Source organism: Lactuca saligna, chromosome 3 (genome assembly GCF_052625555.1).
Source record: "Lactuca saligna cultivar CGN05327 chromosome 3, ASM5262555v1, whole genome shotgun sequence".
Classification (NCBI taxonomy): Eukaryota; Viridiplantae; Streptophyta; class Magnoliopsida; order Asterales; family Asteraceae; genus Lactuca; species Lactuca saligna.
In genome coordinates this window covers 210,537,281-210,556,289 of record NC_136419.1, presented here as the reverse complement: position 1 = coordinate 210,556,289, position 19,009 = coordinate 210,537,281, and the positions used below count along the sequence as shown (strand labels likewise).

Here is a 19,009-nt window from a genome sequence, read left to right as displayed (position 1 = left end):
AGCAGAGACGTAAAAATATGATTATGTTTTACGTTAAATGTGACATATTTATTGGGGTTAAAGATAAAAATACCTTATATTTTTTGTATAAAAACATGTCTATATCCTTTTTTGTTAAAAAGATTATACGTTTAAACATTTTATTTACTTTAATTTATTTTTTTAATAAATAAGTTATTTAGTGAAATAATTTAATATAATTTATAAAAAAAAGGTCTTAAAATCATATGTATACAATTGATAACTTATTATTGACAGTTTTTAAATCTTTTTTAATTATGTTTTATTTAGATATGTTTTATTTTAAGCAATTAAAAAAACTAAAATTGCTTATTTGCAAATATAACGAAATTAATATAATGAGCTTGAATTTTTTTGGAGACAATGGTCTACACCTTTTTTTATTATCACAAATTAAGAAATAAATTTGACAGGGCACATTGCAACTGACTATGTGCACCGTAAATGAAAAATAAATATTAAATTAAATTTTATCAAAAACCAAAAAAAATATTGTCTTCATAATTAAACAAACACACAAGTAAAAACAGAAAAAAAAAAAAAAAAAGTTTTTATTTATCTTTTTGCTACCTATTTGTTGCACATAAAACCAAACCATTTCCTTGCAATTACTAAAAAGGAAATGAGGATGTAGTTTAAAAAGTTGGTTAATTCATAAAGGAAACCCAATCACATTATGGAAACACAAAAACCTATCACACCATGTTTTGTTTGATCTACAACTTTTTGCATGTCCTGTCTTCTCTTCAGCATTTGCTACTCCATTTGGTATTTTTACAACTGCAACATATTCAAAATGAAAACAAAACCCCTCAAATTTACCATTGATAAAGATACTAAGACTCCATTCCACTTATATTGAAAGTTTTTTAATGAATAAAGGGATAATTGTTTTCATACTTAACATACAAATCAACTATCAACAAAAAACTAAATATGTAAGTACTGGGATAATAAATCGATGAAGAGGACGGTAATGTCCAGATCTGTACAACCAACAAAAAACCCAAATCAATTATTAACAACAAAAAAAATCGATTACCTCCTCTGTGTATCTGCCAAGAGCAGTTCCATTAGGGGGCGTTTTTGTCTAAGACCAAAAAGAGCAAAATCTCTATCCAACCCGACATTGTTATTTCTATATCAACGGTGAGAGAAACAAAGCACCAAAGGGAGTCAAACCAAATAGAAGCAAAAAAGACTAAATTAAAGAAGGCTTTATCCACTTCGTTATTTATTTCTTGGTGGATTACCAAAACCTCATCCTATCTTTATTACAAATTAAAGATCTCAGGCTCTTAGTGTGGATATATCAATGAAACAGAGAACCTAAAATAGGAAGCAAATGTAGATTAATTTTTTTATGCAATCCTATGTATATTCTATAGAAGATTTTAACTAATTTATATTATTGTAAATGCATCATTAAAATTATACTCAACTTTTAATAATTATTAATTTGCACTTCATACATGAAATAATACCAATTACATATATATATAAACATATGAATGAGGATGGAGGAGTTACCGGTGGATAATGTGATCCATAATTCCATATTTGGCTTTCGTTTCTACAAACATTGAAGAAGTTGTATCAAAAGATGAATTTAAGATACCAACCATTCTTGGTTCCCTATATAAAAAAGAAAAGAAAATGAGTTCAGAAATCTCATTAAATACCTGTAATTTACTTATTTATTCATAACAGTACCATGGAACAACCCCATGTCAAGATCTCTCATTTACTATTTCAATTTCAAGATAATGACAAATTCATTATAAACTCCTATTTAAACATATCTAAACCTACCTTAACTAAGAGTATGACGAAAATGCCTCTCTTAAGCACCTTTACTACAAATACTACACCTTTCACATGTCTGTCAGATCACAGGCTCCCAATCTTATTTCCTTAACTATCTCACGCCATGTGTATCTCTATTCACCATACCGCTAACATAAACCATTGACCAAAATTAGAAAAAATAATTATTTTGATTTTTTAAGAATATTTGAACCAGCCTCTTCTCGTTGACCAAAATAACATAAAAAATCACTAAATTGAAAAAGACATGGTCAAAGTAAGTACAAGTGACATTAGGAAAGTCCAAGGCTACTGAAACTATTTTCAATAAGCAACTCACACATATTCAAGATGGATTGCAGATAACATGTTATTTATAGTCCATCAACATTGTTAAAATCACACCGCTCCTAAATCGTGAAATGCGCTTACCACAGTTGCTTCTGACAGCACAATTGATTAATCTACGAGTCGTCAAATTGCCTAAGGACAGTAAATAACATGATTAAATGCATAATCCAATGAATCGAGTGAACTGCACAAATATAAACAAAGAGCAACCTCGAGAGAACCTGTAATGATGATGATTGAGGAAGAAGGGGGAGAAAAAGGCGATAGAGTAGCCTTTCCTGTGTTTGCTATTTCCAGTATTTTAATTCCTTGTTGGGTTCAAATGGAAGGAATAAAAAAAAAGGGTTATATAATAAACCATACAAACGTGTAAACTCGGATAAAGGTCGAATACTCACAGATCAAGTATTGCATCCTCGTTTTCTTCACCGTTAATGACCTCGATTGCTTCAAGCCTGATGATCGGAGCAACCTGAGCCCCGGTGTCTTCATCGTCAGCAACGGATTCCTCCTCCTCTCTGTGTTCGGGATCATTGATAGCCATTATAGTCGAGGATCGAAGATGCTGAGACCTGAGAGCGTCTGTTAGGGTGAAAATCGAAGGCGGCGGTGTCTTCGTCGTCAGCAGCAACGACTTCCTCCTCCTTTCTGTGTTCGGGATCATTGATAACCATTAGTTGAGGATCGAAGATGCTGAGTAGCATTTGTCTCCGTTACAGATCTAAAAATCAAAGGTTTGATTGATTTGTTCATCACCTCCTCCGTATGAAGTTAGGAAAGGGGCATCTTTGGTGGTGTCGATGTGAATAGGTTAGATGGCAGTGTGTTTAGGGATTCCTTGTATTAGGGTGTAGTATATCATCCGTGTAGCGTGTAGTATAATACGTATAATGCTTAATATATTGTACATGAGGTAACATATATGTTGTACCTTTTAATTTTCAAGAAATGGGCAATATCCTTAATAATATAGTAAATAATAATGTAGTAAAGATATATATATATATATATATATATATATATATATATATATATATATATATATATATATATATATATATATATTAGTCATTTACCCGCGCGACAAGTGACGGATATGAATTGTATTTTCAGAAATTAGTTCTTAGATTACTACATGTAAACAATTATTAATAAAAGTTAATCACACAACAAATCTTTATATGCCACATTTGAGGTGTATACTTCGTCCTCGTTGAACTTTTTTCAGGATTCACTAATACATTTGTATTGGCACTTGATGTTCCTCTGGACAATGCAACATAAAGTTTCTCATGCATGAAAACAGTTTTTGGTCGACTCGTTTTTCTTTAGGCAGACATTGATTAATTCCATTTGGATGATTAGTTTCTTGTTGATGAATAATTTTCTGTAACTTCATTTTGACGGAAAATGATAATTTCTTTAGAAACATCTGATATTACAAAGAATATGAAATGCATCGACATATATTTAAGTTTACTTTGTGGGGATTGTATGAATAGATTTATTTAAAGCAAATAGTTTTACTTTACATGAATAGTTGTTTTTGAAAGATGATCAATAGTTTTTTTTTTTCCAAGAAATAGTCAATTGTTAGTATTTTTAAAATTTTTGTAGTGATATATAACAAAAAATGACAAAGGATATTTGAGATTATTAGAAACCAATGTTTTATTTTATTTTATTTTCATCACATAATTTGTCATTCTTAAAAACATTATTGTGTTTCTATTGTTTAAATACTAACAATTTTCACAATCAAATATAGTAATCATTAACAAAGAAAATTATTGATCAATCAAAATATCAATTTACCAAAATACCCATGATACAATAAATGATATAATATCATGATGTCTTCATTGCTATAACCCATATTGATAGATTGTTTAAAGTTTAATGTCCTAATAAAAAAAAAAGTTAAAAAGCCAATATACATATATTAAAATTAAAGTTAAAAATATAGAAAGAAAGGGTCTAAAATAAAGACACCCGTCATTTGTATACAAAGATAATATATATATATATATATATTTTTTTGACAATTTAATTAACATATATTCATTAACATAAAGTGGTTACTGGAAAATTGATAAATGTTTATTATACAAAGAAAAATATAATTCTAAAGATTTTTTAACAAAAGATATGATATACAACCAAGCATAGAACCTGTTATCTTAAATTCTACCCCATTATTTTATAATGTAAAAATAATATATTATATTTAAATATTATAATTACCATGTGTATTAAACTTTAATTAAATTGGGAAAGTAATTTTGATTGCATATTCGCATCAATTTTTTTTTTTTGTTAAATCTTAGTTTGAGGGTGAAACATGACACATCATCTATTAATTTTCTTATTAAATTTGACTGCAAGTGTTTGATTGAATCACCTCTTGTCGTGAACTATTTACAACATTAGCTAAAACTAAAATCTTTTCCACTTCCAATCCAACATTCCCTAGACACATTAGTAAACCATAAAAAAGCATTTGACAACAAAACTTTTATAAAATCCATATTTTATATGCTAAAAATAAAATATGGAAGGAAAATATCAATTTTAAGACCAAGAACCAGAATCATACAAAAATCAAAAGGAAATAAAACATAAATTTGGTAAAAATTTCCATGTACAATAATATAGTAGGAAGAAACAAATGTAAGACATAAGAATATACAAACCAACAAAAGTAGGTTGCTATATATTTCATTTAAGCCTTCTTTATTTACAGAAGTCCGTCTTGTTTTCTAGCAACTCTATACAACCACTCCTACATTCGTGCCTATTAGGCAACAAAAATAATATTTTCACAAGAAAAAAACTCTTCCTAATTTGTTTATACTTTGGAAAGCATACATTATGTTAGTCCTAAGGACTTTCATTAGCCTTTTAATAAAATTTCATATATTTGTAATATTACAAGCTCATAAAAGGAAATTATGTAATTATGGTTCAAGCTCTTCATGGACCATTTAAACTCAGGAATATGATTTATTAAGGTAATTAACTTTTCGGTATGTTCGCATCTGGGTAACTATCTTTTTTTTTGTACACATCTAGGTAACAAACTTGTTGGAAATGTTCATATATGACCATTATGACCGGCTATAGCAGGTTAAATCGTAGACGTGAATGCTTTCAACAAGTTCGTTACCTAGATGTGTACAAAAAAAAAAATAGTTACCCAAATATAAATCAATGATGTTCTTTTGAAGAAATGGAATTTTGAGAGAGGAATTGAGAGATTAGAATTTAATATGCAAGATATAAATAAGTAGTAAATATATATCAAACTAATTTGATGAGAGCGACGAAAAACTAAGTCAACTTTGACCAATTCATCTCCTATTTTTTTGGTAAATTGTGGTTGATCCTAGATTTTTTTGAAATTAGTTAGATTTATGAATGTTCGCCATATAAACTTTTGATGCATCAAAGTAATGTACATATTGCATAATGGTTTGGACGACATAAAATTCAGCGTATATATATATATATATATATATATATATATATATATATATATATATATATATATATATATATATATATATATATATATATGTGTGTGTGTGTCTTTACTATCTTATAAAAGAATTTTCACTATTTCTATAAATAGATTAAATATAATAATAATTTTTTTCAATACGTTCAAATCATTAAGGTAATAGTACAAGTAGCTATCAATAAAATAATAATATTTTTTTAAGTTGTACAAGACATGAAGAATAAAGTACAATTAACCACTGCATATGAACTTCTTATAGTATATTTGACCAAGTTCTTTAGTCATGATGTGAAAAAATCAAGATAAAAATTATAAGAATTATTTGATGGTTTATTAGGGGGCCTTTGAAATTTGAATTAGTATTGTTCATTTTCAGCCACTTGAACATGTCAAACCTCACTTTCAACCACTTGAATCGATCAAACACAACTATATTAACACATCTTGGAAGATTGATCTCTAACTCTCTCTTCGTCTCTTTCTAGATCTACAAGAAACTCAGTCGCTACCCTCACCAGAAACCAATCACCACCATCATCATATCATTTACCACCCTTCGCCATCTCCACTTTCAGTCCCTGTCGGAAAATATGTATCAGTCCCTCGATTAAATGTTCTTCTGGATTTCCGTTTTCGAAGCTCTAATCTTCGGTACCATTTCCAACCATCATGCACTACCACCCCTTGATTTGTCCATTTATTAATTTTTTAGGTTTTAAGTTGACTTGCAGGTACGATTGGGAGAACATGGGAATGGTCATGGTGTTCCAGTGACGATACTGCAATATAAGTGAAAAAGCAGAGCTTTTTATTGATGCTTAATGACCTTCTTAAATTGGTCAAAACCAATTAAATCGGTTAGATCCATGTATATATGTTATCTTAGTCTTTTCCACAAAACCTATATCTAACGATAGATCCACCGAAGCCAACTTTGTTCTTTTTATTTCTTCCTTACGGCAGATGCTGCTTTCTCAAAGAATTTGAGGGAGGTCCATAGACGACAGGTATATATATATATATATATATATATATATATATATATATATATATATATATATATATATTGTATTTAGCGATTTTGGGTTCCATTTTGTACTGCTTTTTGGGTTTTGAAGATCAGATATGAGTTTGGGACATTGGAAGGAGAATCGCACGACGAGACGCCATAAAATCTGACTATCCTGCTGTTGTTGCCTTCATCGTCGTTGCTGAACCTTCCACTTACACCGCCCTTCTTCTAAAAATTTGTATTTACATCCTCCTATTGATCCATGCTCTCTCTCTCTCTCTCTCTCTCTCTCTCTCTCTCTCTCTCTCTCTCTCTCTCTCTCTCAACACCTACCACCACTGCTCTGTCACCGTCACCACAAACTACATCTGTCATTGTTATTGTGCATTACATGTATGTGTATTTTGAAAACTAACCTCTCTCTCTCTCTCTCTCTCTCTCCTTTATATTGCAATCATTGTAATCTTTTTTTCTCAGCTAACATTTTAAAACGATTGTGAAGTTTTAATGGATCTGTTTCTTTTTACATCCATAGATTGTGGTTTTTGTTTCATAAGTTTTAATATTTTGTTTCCCATGTTCCATTGTTTTTTCCTGCTGGGAAAAAAGAGCAACATTTTCAAGGTTCGAAATCTAAATATCGATGTTAGGTAATTAATGAATTTCTACAGGTTCATTAAGTTTTGTTTTGATTCGAATATGAATGTAAGTTCCCTTCATTATTTCTCTAATTATTTTTCTACTAATTTGTTTTCATCTTCTTATAAACTATAATTTTTTTTGTTAGGTACAAGAAAAAAAGGAAGAGATTATGCTAAAAAAACATCAAAATGTTACGCTCCATCAGGTTACTTCTTTAAAATTGTTGTCCTCAACACTTTTGATAAGCCTGGTCTTTTTACTTTCTTAATTTAGTTGATGGCACTGAGCTAAAATTGGGTATTTGTTTTGGTACCTACAATTGAGGAGGTGATAGTTATAGATGGTAATAATAATCATAATTACCCCCCAAAGTAATCGCACGATGACCTTTTAACACAAAACAAAAATTCTCATCATTTACTCTTTATTTTGAAGGTGAAGAAACATCACAGCAAAGGTATAAGGAACATGTTTTTTTATTCGTCATATTTTGTTCTTCATAACTGAATTTGTAACATAGTTTGTTGAATCTTGTAGATTTACTGGAACCATGGCTAGGTTTGAAAAGTCTAATAAAAAATGGGCCAAAGCATGTTCTTTACAAAGCTTACAAATTACAATAAGTGATAAAACCTTATTCTCTACAACTTTGTTGCCTTTTAATTTTATTTCTCCGACACTGTTTTTTGTATTTGGATTTACATTTGGCTATTGTTAACCCCAAACCATATGTTGGTGTATGACTATTTTGTAGAGGAAGTTTACATTTACCAAATACTTCTTGCTTCTATCAAGGTAAAGTTTACATTTACAAAATACTTTTGTTTCTTTTACAAGAAGCTAATATAGATAAGCTATAGATTATGCTTATAAATGCTTTTCATGCAGATTTGCTACCATGTCCTTCGATTGATACATATGATCTAGAAACCATACCTTGCAAGGGGTCATTAAGACTAATATGGAAATCCAAATTATACGGGTAAGAAATAGATTTCGTTTTGACTACACTTTCTTTGTATAGTTACATATAACATTTTGCATAAACAGAAGAAATGTTATTGGTTGTTCAAAAAGAACATGAGTGTAGTGTTCAAGAAATAGCAATGTATTTTGCCCAAATACCATATCATAGTAATCCACTTTAAATTTACTGATATGAGCAAAGTTCTTACATTTCCCCTGATTATAACAACCAACATAACAATCAACAAACTAAAAGTATGCTATAATCATGAATATTGACAAAGTATGTTGCTATGATAGGAAAGAAACTAAAGTAGGTTGCTATTTTAGTGTGAGTAGTTGTTTTTGCTTGTAATTGTATACCCCCACAGACTCATGTTTCAAGGTAACATCCTTTTCTGATTTTTGTATTTTTTTTCACTCTTGTTGGCAATGCTTATTATTTTCATGTATTTTTATTGACAATGATTTTCTTAACATCAAGGGAAGTGGGCCTTATAGAAATTTGATGAAAATGGACAGGCTCCATGAAAAACAGAAATAAAAACAAGAATTATGAATAATTATTATCAAGGAGGCGATGATGCCATTATTTCTTTGTAGGTGGTCATTAATTATGATTTCCCACTGGTGTTGAGAATTATGTCCACCGAATCAGATAACTAGGATATAGGGAAAAAAAATGGTCGCTTGCATTTTCAGCGGTTGAAGATTGTGTAGCTAACTGCTCAATGGAATCGACATGGATTTGATAGGTAATGCAGGGGAGGGTCTCAAATAGTTCATGTGTTGCTGCTATGCTAATTAGTACCAAGGGGCAATGCACTTTTAAAATTGGTATGTGACTTGGTTTTATAACCCTTGAAAGCGCGATATAACACGCAAGTTTGTTTATAACACACTCATTCTACGAAATTCCTATTTAAATGCTTTATGATGGGAATACAAGCATTGCTAAATTTTATGTTGTTTGACCTATAACCTGCACTAATTGGATCGAGATTTTTATGTAGTGGAATTATCAATCTATCATTAATTGTCTCCATTTTTTAATTAATAAAATAACATATTAATGTTTTGATTGATCTATCATCTAATATATTATTATATTTATACATAACAAATCAATGATAAATGGTTATAAAATTTTCAACATAAAAAAGAATTTCGTTTTTAATAGATAGTTTATTAAATTTATAATTTTGGTCTATCTACTCTAGATGAACAACTTTATCTTAAATTAGTTACATTTTATTCTATTAAAATATCCATTTATGCCATTTAATAAAGGCAAAGAAGACATAAATATCATTTAATTGTATTCATTCTCCTAATATAGTAATATCCTTTACATGAAAACCAATTTTGAAGGTTGATTCTAGGGGTGTAGATCAGGGTGAAAAGAAATGCTTAAGGGGAATATACATAAAGCATTAGTGATTGTCATGTTATTTATTAAGGGATCTATTTCAATCTAGTTCGTTGTGACATATATATATATATATATATATATATATATATATATATATATATATATATATATATATATATATATATATACTTGATGGATTAATAATTTAACAAATAAGTGAATAACCACTTTATGATTTAATTATGCTAATATTCTTATCCATAAAATCTCATTGCTTACTTTCAACTAATTGCTTAGTAATAATCATTGGTATAAAGATACTTATTAGATTGCCTAAATCTATAGAATATTTTTAAAGTAAAACAAAGTCCAAACACTATTCGCCCAAAGGAATTACTCGCCCAAAAAAATATTTAATGCATTAAAAAAAGAGATTAATGGTTGAAATAAAAATATTTGCCGAAAGTAACTATTCATCAAGAATGTTGACTCTAAATCGAAATCCGGAAGCGATTAATTATAAACTATAAACCAAAACCCCAAAAGTAACAATTCATTGAAATCAAATTGTTTAATAATGGATTGTGTGTAATTTGTAATATCATGAGATTCTTAAAAAATTATTAGCAAAGTAGAAACAAATAGCGCAAACAAAACTTTTCACACTTATCAAAAGGAAACTTATTGCCATAAGGTAACTATCAACCGGAAATGAAACTCATTCCAAATGTAGGAATTTATTTTCCATGATTGCTTTTCTCGAATGATCAACTTTATGTGGCGTTATCCAAAGAGATATCATGTGCCAATAAAAAGTATTAGTGAAACATGACGAACAAATTAAAAACAGTGAAGTCTATACATCAAATATAGCGTATAAAGCAGTGTTGTACGATTAGCGTCACATGTCATGTTTTTGAAATATAACATGTTTGTGAATGGAAACTAATCGCCACCACCAACACACTTTTATTGTTAACCAAAAAAAACAATGTACTTATATTTTTAACGCAAAACAACAACATATTTTTACTTTTAATCTAAATATCCAACATACTTTTATTTTTAGTACAAAGCAGTAACAAACTTTTATGTTAACCTAAAGAGTAACTTATTTTTATTTTTAAGCCAAACATAACGAACTTTTATTTGCAATTTGATCTTTCGCTAAAACAAAACAAATTATTCACACCCGCCGCTTAGCGCGGGTAAACGGCTAGTGTGTGTGTGTGTGTGTGTGTATATATATATATATATATATATATATATATATATATATATATATATATATATATATATATATATATATATATATATTAGCTGTCTACCGCGCAAAGCGGCAGACGACGAATAATTTGATCTATTTAGAGTTAAAACCATTTTGCGTTCACTTCAAGAACTGAATATTAAATGACATCTATTTTTCAAGAGTATTACCATACCATATTAAGGGGGTGTTTGGCTGAGCTTTTTTTAAAACAACTTATTAGGTCCGACATCACTATAAGTTAAAAAAGTGTTTAGATTAAAATAACTTATTCTGGTGGAGAACCTCTAATACGTCATTTTTCATAAGTTACCCTACACTTACTTATTGACTTATAAGCTAATAAACTAATAAGCAATAAGCCTTTTTGCCAAACACCCCCTAAATGGTTATTACTTCCATTTATACGTACCCAAACCACTTGTAGGGTTTATCGTCCTCTTTTTTTTTTTCCTTAATTCCTTTATTAACTTAATGTCCTACTAAGTAAAAATGCTAAAATATATAAATAATAGTTTATAAAAATAAACCTTTAGAATATCAGGTGTTGTGATTCAAAAGTCGATAAATAGGCCTTTGAGAAGGCCAAAATACTCAGATGTCAACTTGTTCATTGTGATTTTAAACCAAGTTTGGTCACAAATTAAAACATTTTCAACGATGGTATGTAATTCAAGGATTCATATTGATTTAGGTTCTCGAAACCTTAAAATATTGAACAAAATCTATATAGAACCTTATAGTAAGGACAATAATCACCGTAATTAGGAAGTCCATGTGATGAAACTTGATATTATAAGGACCAATGATGAAAAAGGTTTCATTTTTAGACTAAACAAGATGAAAAATATACAAACTACCTTAATTATGTCAAATCTTGTGTTTAACTGTTTTTTAGTGCAAAAGTAAGATGCCAAAATATACAAACTAATGATAATATAATGCTCTAACTGGCTCTCTTGGTTGAGTTCTTTGAACCTGCAAAGCCAACACATTAAAGAAACATACTAAAAACCTTTTTAGGAACAAACCTGATATAATAATGCCTTTACCCAATATATTTATAAGATAAAAATACAAAAAGTCAAAAATAATGAAATCAATTACAAGTTAGGATTAAAATAAAAACCTGTTAAGAAAGAGTTATCTGCAGGAGGGATATTTGAATCAACATGTATTTTCTGATGGTTTTAAATTTTGAATTATCCAAAATTCAGGGAAGGAAAAAGAATTTGTTGAGAAATATAAAGATTCAAAACGGAGGTTAAAATTTAATATTATTTTATTGATGGCTACTTGTACTATTAGCTTAATGATTTCAACGTCTTAAAAAAATAATATTATTATATTCAATCTATTTTTAGAAATAGTGGGATTTCTTTTATAAGATAGTAAAGATATATATATATATATATATATATATATATATATATATATATATATATATATCTTAATAAGCCCTCAAATACTGAATTTTAAGAGGTATAACCTTAATGAAACATGTACAATCAATTTATCCATTAACTTTTATCCAGTCAACATCAAGTAAATCTCCTTTTAGACTTTGAACCATTCCTTTAATCTTTGATGAAGTTTTCTTGAAGCCTGAGATACGTGAAAAAAAGCTTTCGATTTTGGCAAGCAGCAAACCCTCCCCTTATACTAGGTGCTCTTGTCATTCTCTCATATCATTTCATGTTTCTCTTCTATGAAGCGGATTTTCTTCCTTTTTCAGTCTGGAAACTCTAACACCACTCACCACCAACGTTTACCCCTGCCACCACCAAACCACCAACTTACTAATGGACCCCCTGCTACTCTATCTCAATTAAAAGAGGTAAAACACCTTGATTACTCTTTCTACCTCAAAGTTTAACCCCACATTGAATATATCATTTTTCCATTCTCCACGTTACCTACTCTTACAACCCTTAAAATGCCACCACCGTTGCCACCATTCATCAGTGCATTATATATACAAACCCCAAGCAGCTGTTACCACACCCATAATTTATCTATGCTCTCCATTATAGCCATCATACAATCTTAACTACCACAAAAACCTACTAGTCCTTTATCTCTCAAACTCTAGTGTTGTTGACCGTTATTTTCTGCCTCGCCCTCTTTTGTAGTCGACACCATAATCACAATACCTTGTTGTTTTTCCTACAATCCTAATCGAAACCTGGACCTGATAAATTGACATGTTCTTTTAGTTTAATTCGGTGGTTGGTTCGATGGATTTGTTCATGAAGGAGGAAGTAATAGTCAGCCGTTTTTTAGTAGAAAAGATAGGGGAGATGATGATAAAGGTGGAGTTAGGGAAATTTTGTGGGTTTTTTATTGGTTTTTGACCACGTACGCATGCACCATTGTTTGGAAATTTTGTGGGTTGACTTGATGTTGATCGTAGAACTAGAATTCATCATTACCATTTCCATTTTTTCATCCAGGTAACATACTCTCCTTATATCTCTATCTTTTTCTCTCTGTGAATTTTTTATCAGTTTCCTTTTTATACATACCACAATTTGAATTTTTTGTGATTTTGTATGGAAATTATTATCATCTTCTTTGTTTTCTCATTTAGGTGATGGACTCCCTATCTCTCTTTATAGCCTCATTAGAAAGCTAATGCAATTGAAAACTTTATCACTTGTAATTTTCAGGGGTTTTGTTATCGGTTTGGAAAGTTTGCAGTTGTAACAACAAAAAATGGTGATGTGAATGAGGATTACAAGGAATGAAATTTGTTGAGTATATGACGCTAATAGGTCGACAGATTCCAAACATATAAAAAATATTGATGAAGTAAAGAACACAAGAATGGATCAAACAATGTCAAATGATTAATATTCAACACCTCAGAAGAGCTCGATGAAGAACTTCGACTGTAGAGGTATGTTAGGGTTACAATGCAGCAAAAGCTATTAATGAGAAACGTAACGTAGAAAGATATACATGCACACACTATATGTAAATGCTAACCCTAATAATAAACCATGGTTAGACAGGCCCAAACCGGGTATTCAAAATAAACAATAGAAGAAGGCCCTATGACGCAACATTCTTAAACCCAACAATATCCCCCTTTGCGTCAATAAGGCGAGAGATTAGTTCGGTTGAGTAAGAGTAGACTTCTTTAGCGTCTTGAATACCTTCGGTATAATGACAAATAGAGTTTGACGAAAAGAGATATACCACCGAAGCATGTCAGAGAAGTTCTTCTTATCCGATACACTATTCTATTTACACCTATGGGTTATGTCAAGAACGTGCTTCAAGCAGGTTTTGGAGTACAGGTGTTTGTCAACAAGAGCGAAAAGGTATTTTTCACCTTCACCTATAGTGAACATAACAGTGTAATGTATTGGATCAATCTTGGCCATCTTGATTTTGTTGAGATCACTTGGTTTCCCAATGGGCTTCACCGTCAGAGTTTTCCTCAAAACGTTTGCAATCTCTTGATCCATTTTAGCAACTTCATCGATGTAGGAAGCCAACATTCTTTTGATATGGTCAATAATCGGCACATACTACTATTGATTGGTAAGAAAAATGTTGAATAGCAAAATCCAATCATGTGGGTTAAGGTTCGGAAGAGCAGCCAATGAAACCATATGAACTGAGTTGTCAGAACCTTGGGTCACCCTAAATTTAACATTGATAAACTTTCCGGCAGCAGAAGGTTTCAATACTTTAACAAAGGTTATTTTATGTGCATTCCATGTCAAGTATTGAGGTTGAGCGAATTCAAGATAGTAATCAACAAGATCTTGATCAACCTGTGGGTGAGGAGAAGGAACTTCAAATGTTGAATCAAAACAATGGAACACAAATGCCCTACAGGTAACAGGCATATCAAACTGAGAGTCCTTCGTGTTGATACAATCAAATAAAGCAACCGATTCCAACCAGTGAGTGCTTGGGGACTCAATCGCGTCTTTAATCAATCTTCCCAGTGTCCAAGGGAGAAAGAGAGCTTGCTTTCATATAAGCGCATCATGTTCTTCCTTTTGCTTACGTTCTCTCTCTTCTTCTTCTCTGGCTATTTAGAGATTTTCATCGATTTCTTTATCCTTTTTCTTTCTTTTCAAGGCTTCTACAATCATTTCTTCTTCCTCGTCACTTTCATCTGAAACACCCTTTGGCTTATCCTGTCCACTAGAACCCGAAGCTTCATTAACCTACGGTTCATTGGATTGAGATTTTACAATGACTGGAACTAGAGGATCGCAAACACCTTCTCCCCCTTGTTGCGGAGTAACAATAGGCTCTGTAACACCTTGAATCTGACTTAAAATTTGAATATCAGGAAGGAATTTTGCAATCAAATGATTCTGAATGGTAAGAGTGAGAACAGGGTCATGGGTATTAACAAGATTACCTAGAATAGAGAGAATATCACCGACACAACTTTTTAGTACTGCCCGCTCGGTCTTGAGTGAGTTAATTTCCTCTTGGGCTTGAGCAAGTTGAACAGCTTGAACTTTGATTGTGGTAGTTTTGCGAGCAAGTTCGTCCATTACCTTGTTTTCCAAAGCCAGATAAGGCTGAAGTTTATCGATGCGAGACTTAACCAAAGTGAGAAGAGAGGTGTGATCAGCTTTGAATTCAGATCAAACATAGTCAAACTTTACTTTCTCCTATTGAAATGACTTGGAGAGCGAATCGATAGTAGCATTCCCTTTGGAGGCATTGGAATCTACGTGGCCTTTGAATGATTCGAAGAAAATATTTGAATCATGAATAAGATCAACCACATCAGTAGTTGCTTTCTGACAGGAAGACGTGGAGGCAGCCACAGCCTTTGTAGCTTTTTTAATCGAAGCGGTATGCTGCTGAAGAGCTGTATCTAGAAAAGCCTTCATAACCACATCAGAATAAGTTGCTGAGGAAGCAATTAATCTGTCAAGCTTGTCATTAAGACTCTTTAAATGTTGCCGAGTCACAGGGGCATCATATTCATCTTCACTCGGAAGCCGATAAGGACTACAGTAGATTGAGTTGAAATCAAAGTTATCACCACCGAGAATAGTTTCAGAATCGGTTGAAGGAGATGATGAAAGACGTTTGGTGGTAACATGGGTTTTGGTGCCATCAGTGGGTGCCCCTATATCAGATATGTTGATACTAACCGGGGGTTCAGTTGTAGTGGTTGTTGTAGCTTGAGAAAAGATGGGAGGTGGAAGTGGAGCATTGGTAGTAGGTTGAGAAGAGACAGGTGGTGGAATTGGAGCAATAGAAATTGGTATTATTGTATGAGTTGGAGAAAGAGGAGGCGTAGGAACAAAGACGTCAATTTGTACCTCAGGAGTTGGAGATTGGGGAGGTGTGTTTCCCCTTGGCGAGCCTCCATCGTGAACCTCCTCGTCCTCATCGGCTGACTGCTCCTCACCATGAGCAGAAGGAACTTAATTTGTGAAAGACCCCAACTTTCGTATTTATGAAAGACGCAAACTTTCATACTATTTCAAAAAAAAATTCTTAAGTTACTTCCTCAAAACATGCTACATGCATATTTATAAAACAATATTTTATATTGATAAAGTGATTACAAAAGATTGGATACACACCGACTAAGTTTTATTACATTTCATGTCTACCCAGGAATCTACTATTCATATACATACATGAACATTAAAATATAGAGACATAGTATTAACTATTCTAAATCTTTCAGCAGTATAAAACTATATTGGATACTCATCACCTGCAATTGTTAAACATTGAGAGGGATAAGCGATAACGCTTAATGAATTCAATAAATAGATACAATATAATCTTATGCCTTATATATACAAATATGACAGAAGCAAAAGGGAACAAGAACAATAATAGCATATGCGTATCATATGTCAGGCTTTAAATATCAACAAAAGATTTGATTCAAAGATTTACGATCAATGAGACATAATGATTTCCATACTTGATATGCATCAATAAAGTTTTGGCCCAAATGGCACAGAAGACATATAATTTATTATTAACATTTTGGTAGATTTCAGGCTTATAGCCCTATCTAACCATTTGCCAATACCATAGAATAGAGTTCATTCTCTTACGGAGACATGCTCTACATGGTCAAAGGCTACATACCATTCCTATCTAACGTACTGCTAATGCCATAGAATAAGTCATTCTCTTACGAGACATGTTCTACATGGCCAGAGGCTACATACCAGTACCACTGTGAATCTAAGTCCTTTCACTGATCACATGGTCAAAGGTATAACTTTGCTATTAAAAATAGCGAATAAAAATAACAAGGGAAAATAACTCAGAATGATAACACTGAAAATCGCATAGCACATATAACACATAACATACAATTGTTTTTATATATTGAACTCACCTTAAATTAACCAGGGGTTAAAATAGTAATTTGGATAGCATTTCGGCTTTAAATATGACTTTATATGTTGAAAACCGAGAGCTTAATTGAAAACTGGGCTCTGTGAAGGTAGGGCTTCAAAACTGAAAAGATAAAATTTTCGGGCTTCTCAAGAGCTTCAGGACGTGTTTCGGGTGCTAAAATTGATATCGGGGCTTCGGGGAAAGTCAAAATGAAGAAAATATGGAAAAAGGGGTGAAAAGTGTCAAAAATTCAAAGTTAGTTGGCAAGTCTCGCAACCCCCTTATTTATAGGGTGCGAGACCGAAGGTATGTGGCTAGAGAAGTTCCACATCGCATCTGCGAGGCTCGGTCCGGAGGAGTGACAAGGCAGGCGCGAAGTCTCGGACGCGAGGAGGCGTGGAGGAGCGATGTTCGGACACCAAGGCGAGGTGCAACGGAATTTCGCTGGTCCACACTTCGGTCGAATTAGTATGCGGCACGCGTCGGCTTCAGATTGGGACACATCTCGGATGACGCTGCTGCTTCGTGCGAGATGATGTGGCCGGTACTATTCATGCGAGATTTCTCGGATTTTGAGACCCGAACTTCTAAAATCCATAAATTTCGCATACGAGCTCCGTTTTTGACGTTCTTTATATGCACGCGTAGCTAAAAATACGATCTATAACTTTTGTTTAGACTTCATCGGCTAATCTTGACTTTATTTTTAATATTATTATTTTTAACAGACCGGGACATGAAAATACGTTAAAAATTCATAACTTCTTCATCCGACATCTGTTTTCGTCAGACTTTTTACCGTTGTACTACAAATAACGAGACCTTCGATTCTCGTTTAGGATGTATCGGTCAAATATTGCTCGATCTAAAATTCAAGTTTTTAGCTGTCTACTGCTATGTTGAAACTTCGAAAAATCATAACTTCATCATACGAAGTCAGATTTTGGCGTTCTTTTTATCGAATTTCTCACTTTAACGAATACTACGACTTTCATTTAGATCGCTAAGGCTAAAAGGTGGTTTATGAAAAACCCACCTTTTACGTCATTCGGCGTCGTGTCGGTTTTATCGCGAATCTTCGGTTGGTCATAACTTCTTCGTTATAACTCGGATTTCGACGAGGTTTTTGCCTACAAGTTTCTAACGAGATGATTTACAGCTTTCAATAATAAAATTTTACTTATTTAAAATTTTATATTTTCGTTAAATTTCACTATTTGGCTTTTAATTGGAATCTCATAAGACTTCCAATATTTTCTTAGTGATTCTAAACATAGTTTTACTTCATTTCTAGTAAAAACCATTTGTTAGAATTCAACACTCAATTTCACATAGTATTTCACAATTTGATTCATTACAAAACACGATTTCAAAACGTGTATGTTACAAATACCTCCTCCTTTTGACGATTTCGTCCCCGAAATTACATCGATTTAAAATAAATGGGGATATTTTGCTTTTATCTCATTCTTATTCTCCCAAGTATAGTTTGGGCCTCGATGGTGTTTCCAATTGACAAGTACCAATTCTACTTTATCATTACGTAGCTTAGTTGTTCTTTCATTCACGATTTCTTCAGGCTCTTTAACATATCTTAACTTATTTTCCAATTTCACCTTGGATAATGGAACTATCTCATCGTAAATGCTCAAGCATTTGCACAAATAACTCACATGAAACACATCATGAATACCT

The 19,009-nt window shown here is 31.9% G+C and overlaps 2 protein-coding genes and 1 long non-coding RNA gene across 26 annotated transcripts in view; 2 read left to right on the top strand and 1 right to left on the bottom strand.

Moving 5' to 3' along the window:
* Positions 1-554: 554 nt before the first annotated feature.
* Positions 555-3,043, bottom strand: LOC145037776 (ran-binding protein 1 homolog b-like). 13 transcript variants are annotated; one of them, XR_013678991.1, is made up of 7 exons: positions 2,577-3,042; positions 2,389-2,486; positions 2,260-2,310; positions 1,834-1,976; positions 1,552-1,656; positions 1,064-1,159; positions 555-801 (listed from the first exon to the last, which is right to left on the bottom strand). XR_013678991.1 is itself a non-coding variant. In XM_078986492.1 (4 exons), the coding sequence occupies exons 1-4, from the start codon at positions 2,840-2,842 to the stop codon at positions 768-770; spliced, it is 501 nt and encodes a 166-aa protein (XP_078842618.1). In that variant the 5' UTR covers positions 2,843-3,040; the 3' UTR covers positions 555-767. The 13 variants fall into 13 exon arrangements, 2 of the variants coding, with proteins under 2 accessions (XP_078842618.1, XP_078842619.1); XR_013678984.1 differs by having other exon boundaries at positions 2,168-2,310; positions 2,400-2,486; positions 2,577-3,040; XR_013678987.1 differs by having other exon boundaries at positions 2,400-2,486; positions 2,577-3,040.
* A 3,014-nt stretch (positions 3,044-6,057) lies between these two features.
* On the top strand, positions 6,058-9,282 carry LOC145037775 (uncharacterized). Of its 12 annotated transcripts, XR_013678979.1 has the most exons (8): positions 6,058-6,349; positions 6,419-6,705; positions 6,817-7,415; positions 7,498-7,557; positions 7,788-7,809; positions 7,890-8,147; positions 8,241-8,334; positions 8,922-9,282. It is a non-coding gene; the product is annotated as an uncharacterized LOC145037775 (long non-coding RNA). The 12 variants fall into 12 exon arrangements; XR_013678977.1 differs by having other exon boundaries at positions 6,817-7,557; XR_013678981.1 differs by lacking the exon at positions 6,817-7,415 and having other exon boundaries at positions 6,060-6,349.
* Positions 9,283-13,632: 4,350 nt separating this feature from the next.
* Positions 13,633-19,009, top strand: part of LOC145034134 (AP-1 complex subunit gamma-2-like) — a 29,508-nt gene continuing 24,131 nt past the window's right edge. The window contains exon 1 of the mRNA XM_078982514.1: positions 13,633-13,856. The gene's annotated coding sequence lies outside the window, so the exon portion shown is untranslated. The remainder of the gene's footprint in view (positions 13,857-19,009) is intronic.

Excerpts from the sequence above, each read along its gene's own strand:
- LOC145037776 (XM_078986492.1), bottom strand. The coding sequence starts at position 2,842 with ATGATCCCGAACACAGAAAGGAGGAGGAAGTCGTTGCTGCTGACGACG. Across the intron at positions 1,160-1,551 it reads ATGGATCACATTATCCACCG|AAATAACAATGTCGGGTTGG; the intron begins GTAACTCCTCCA and ends CCGTTGATATAG. Across the intron at positions 802-1,063 it reads TTGGCAGATACACAGAGGAG|TTGTAAAAATACCAAATGGA; the intron begins GTAATCGATTTT and ends AATATGTTGCAG.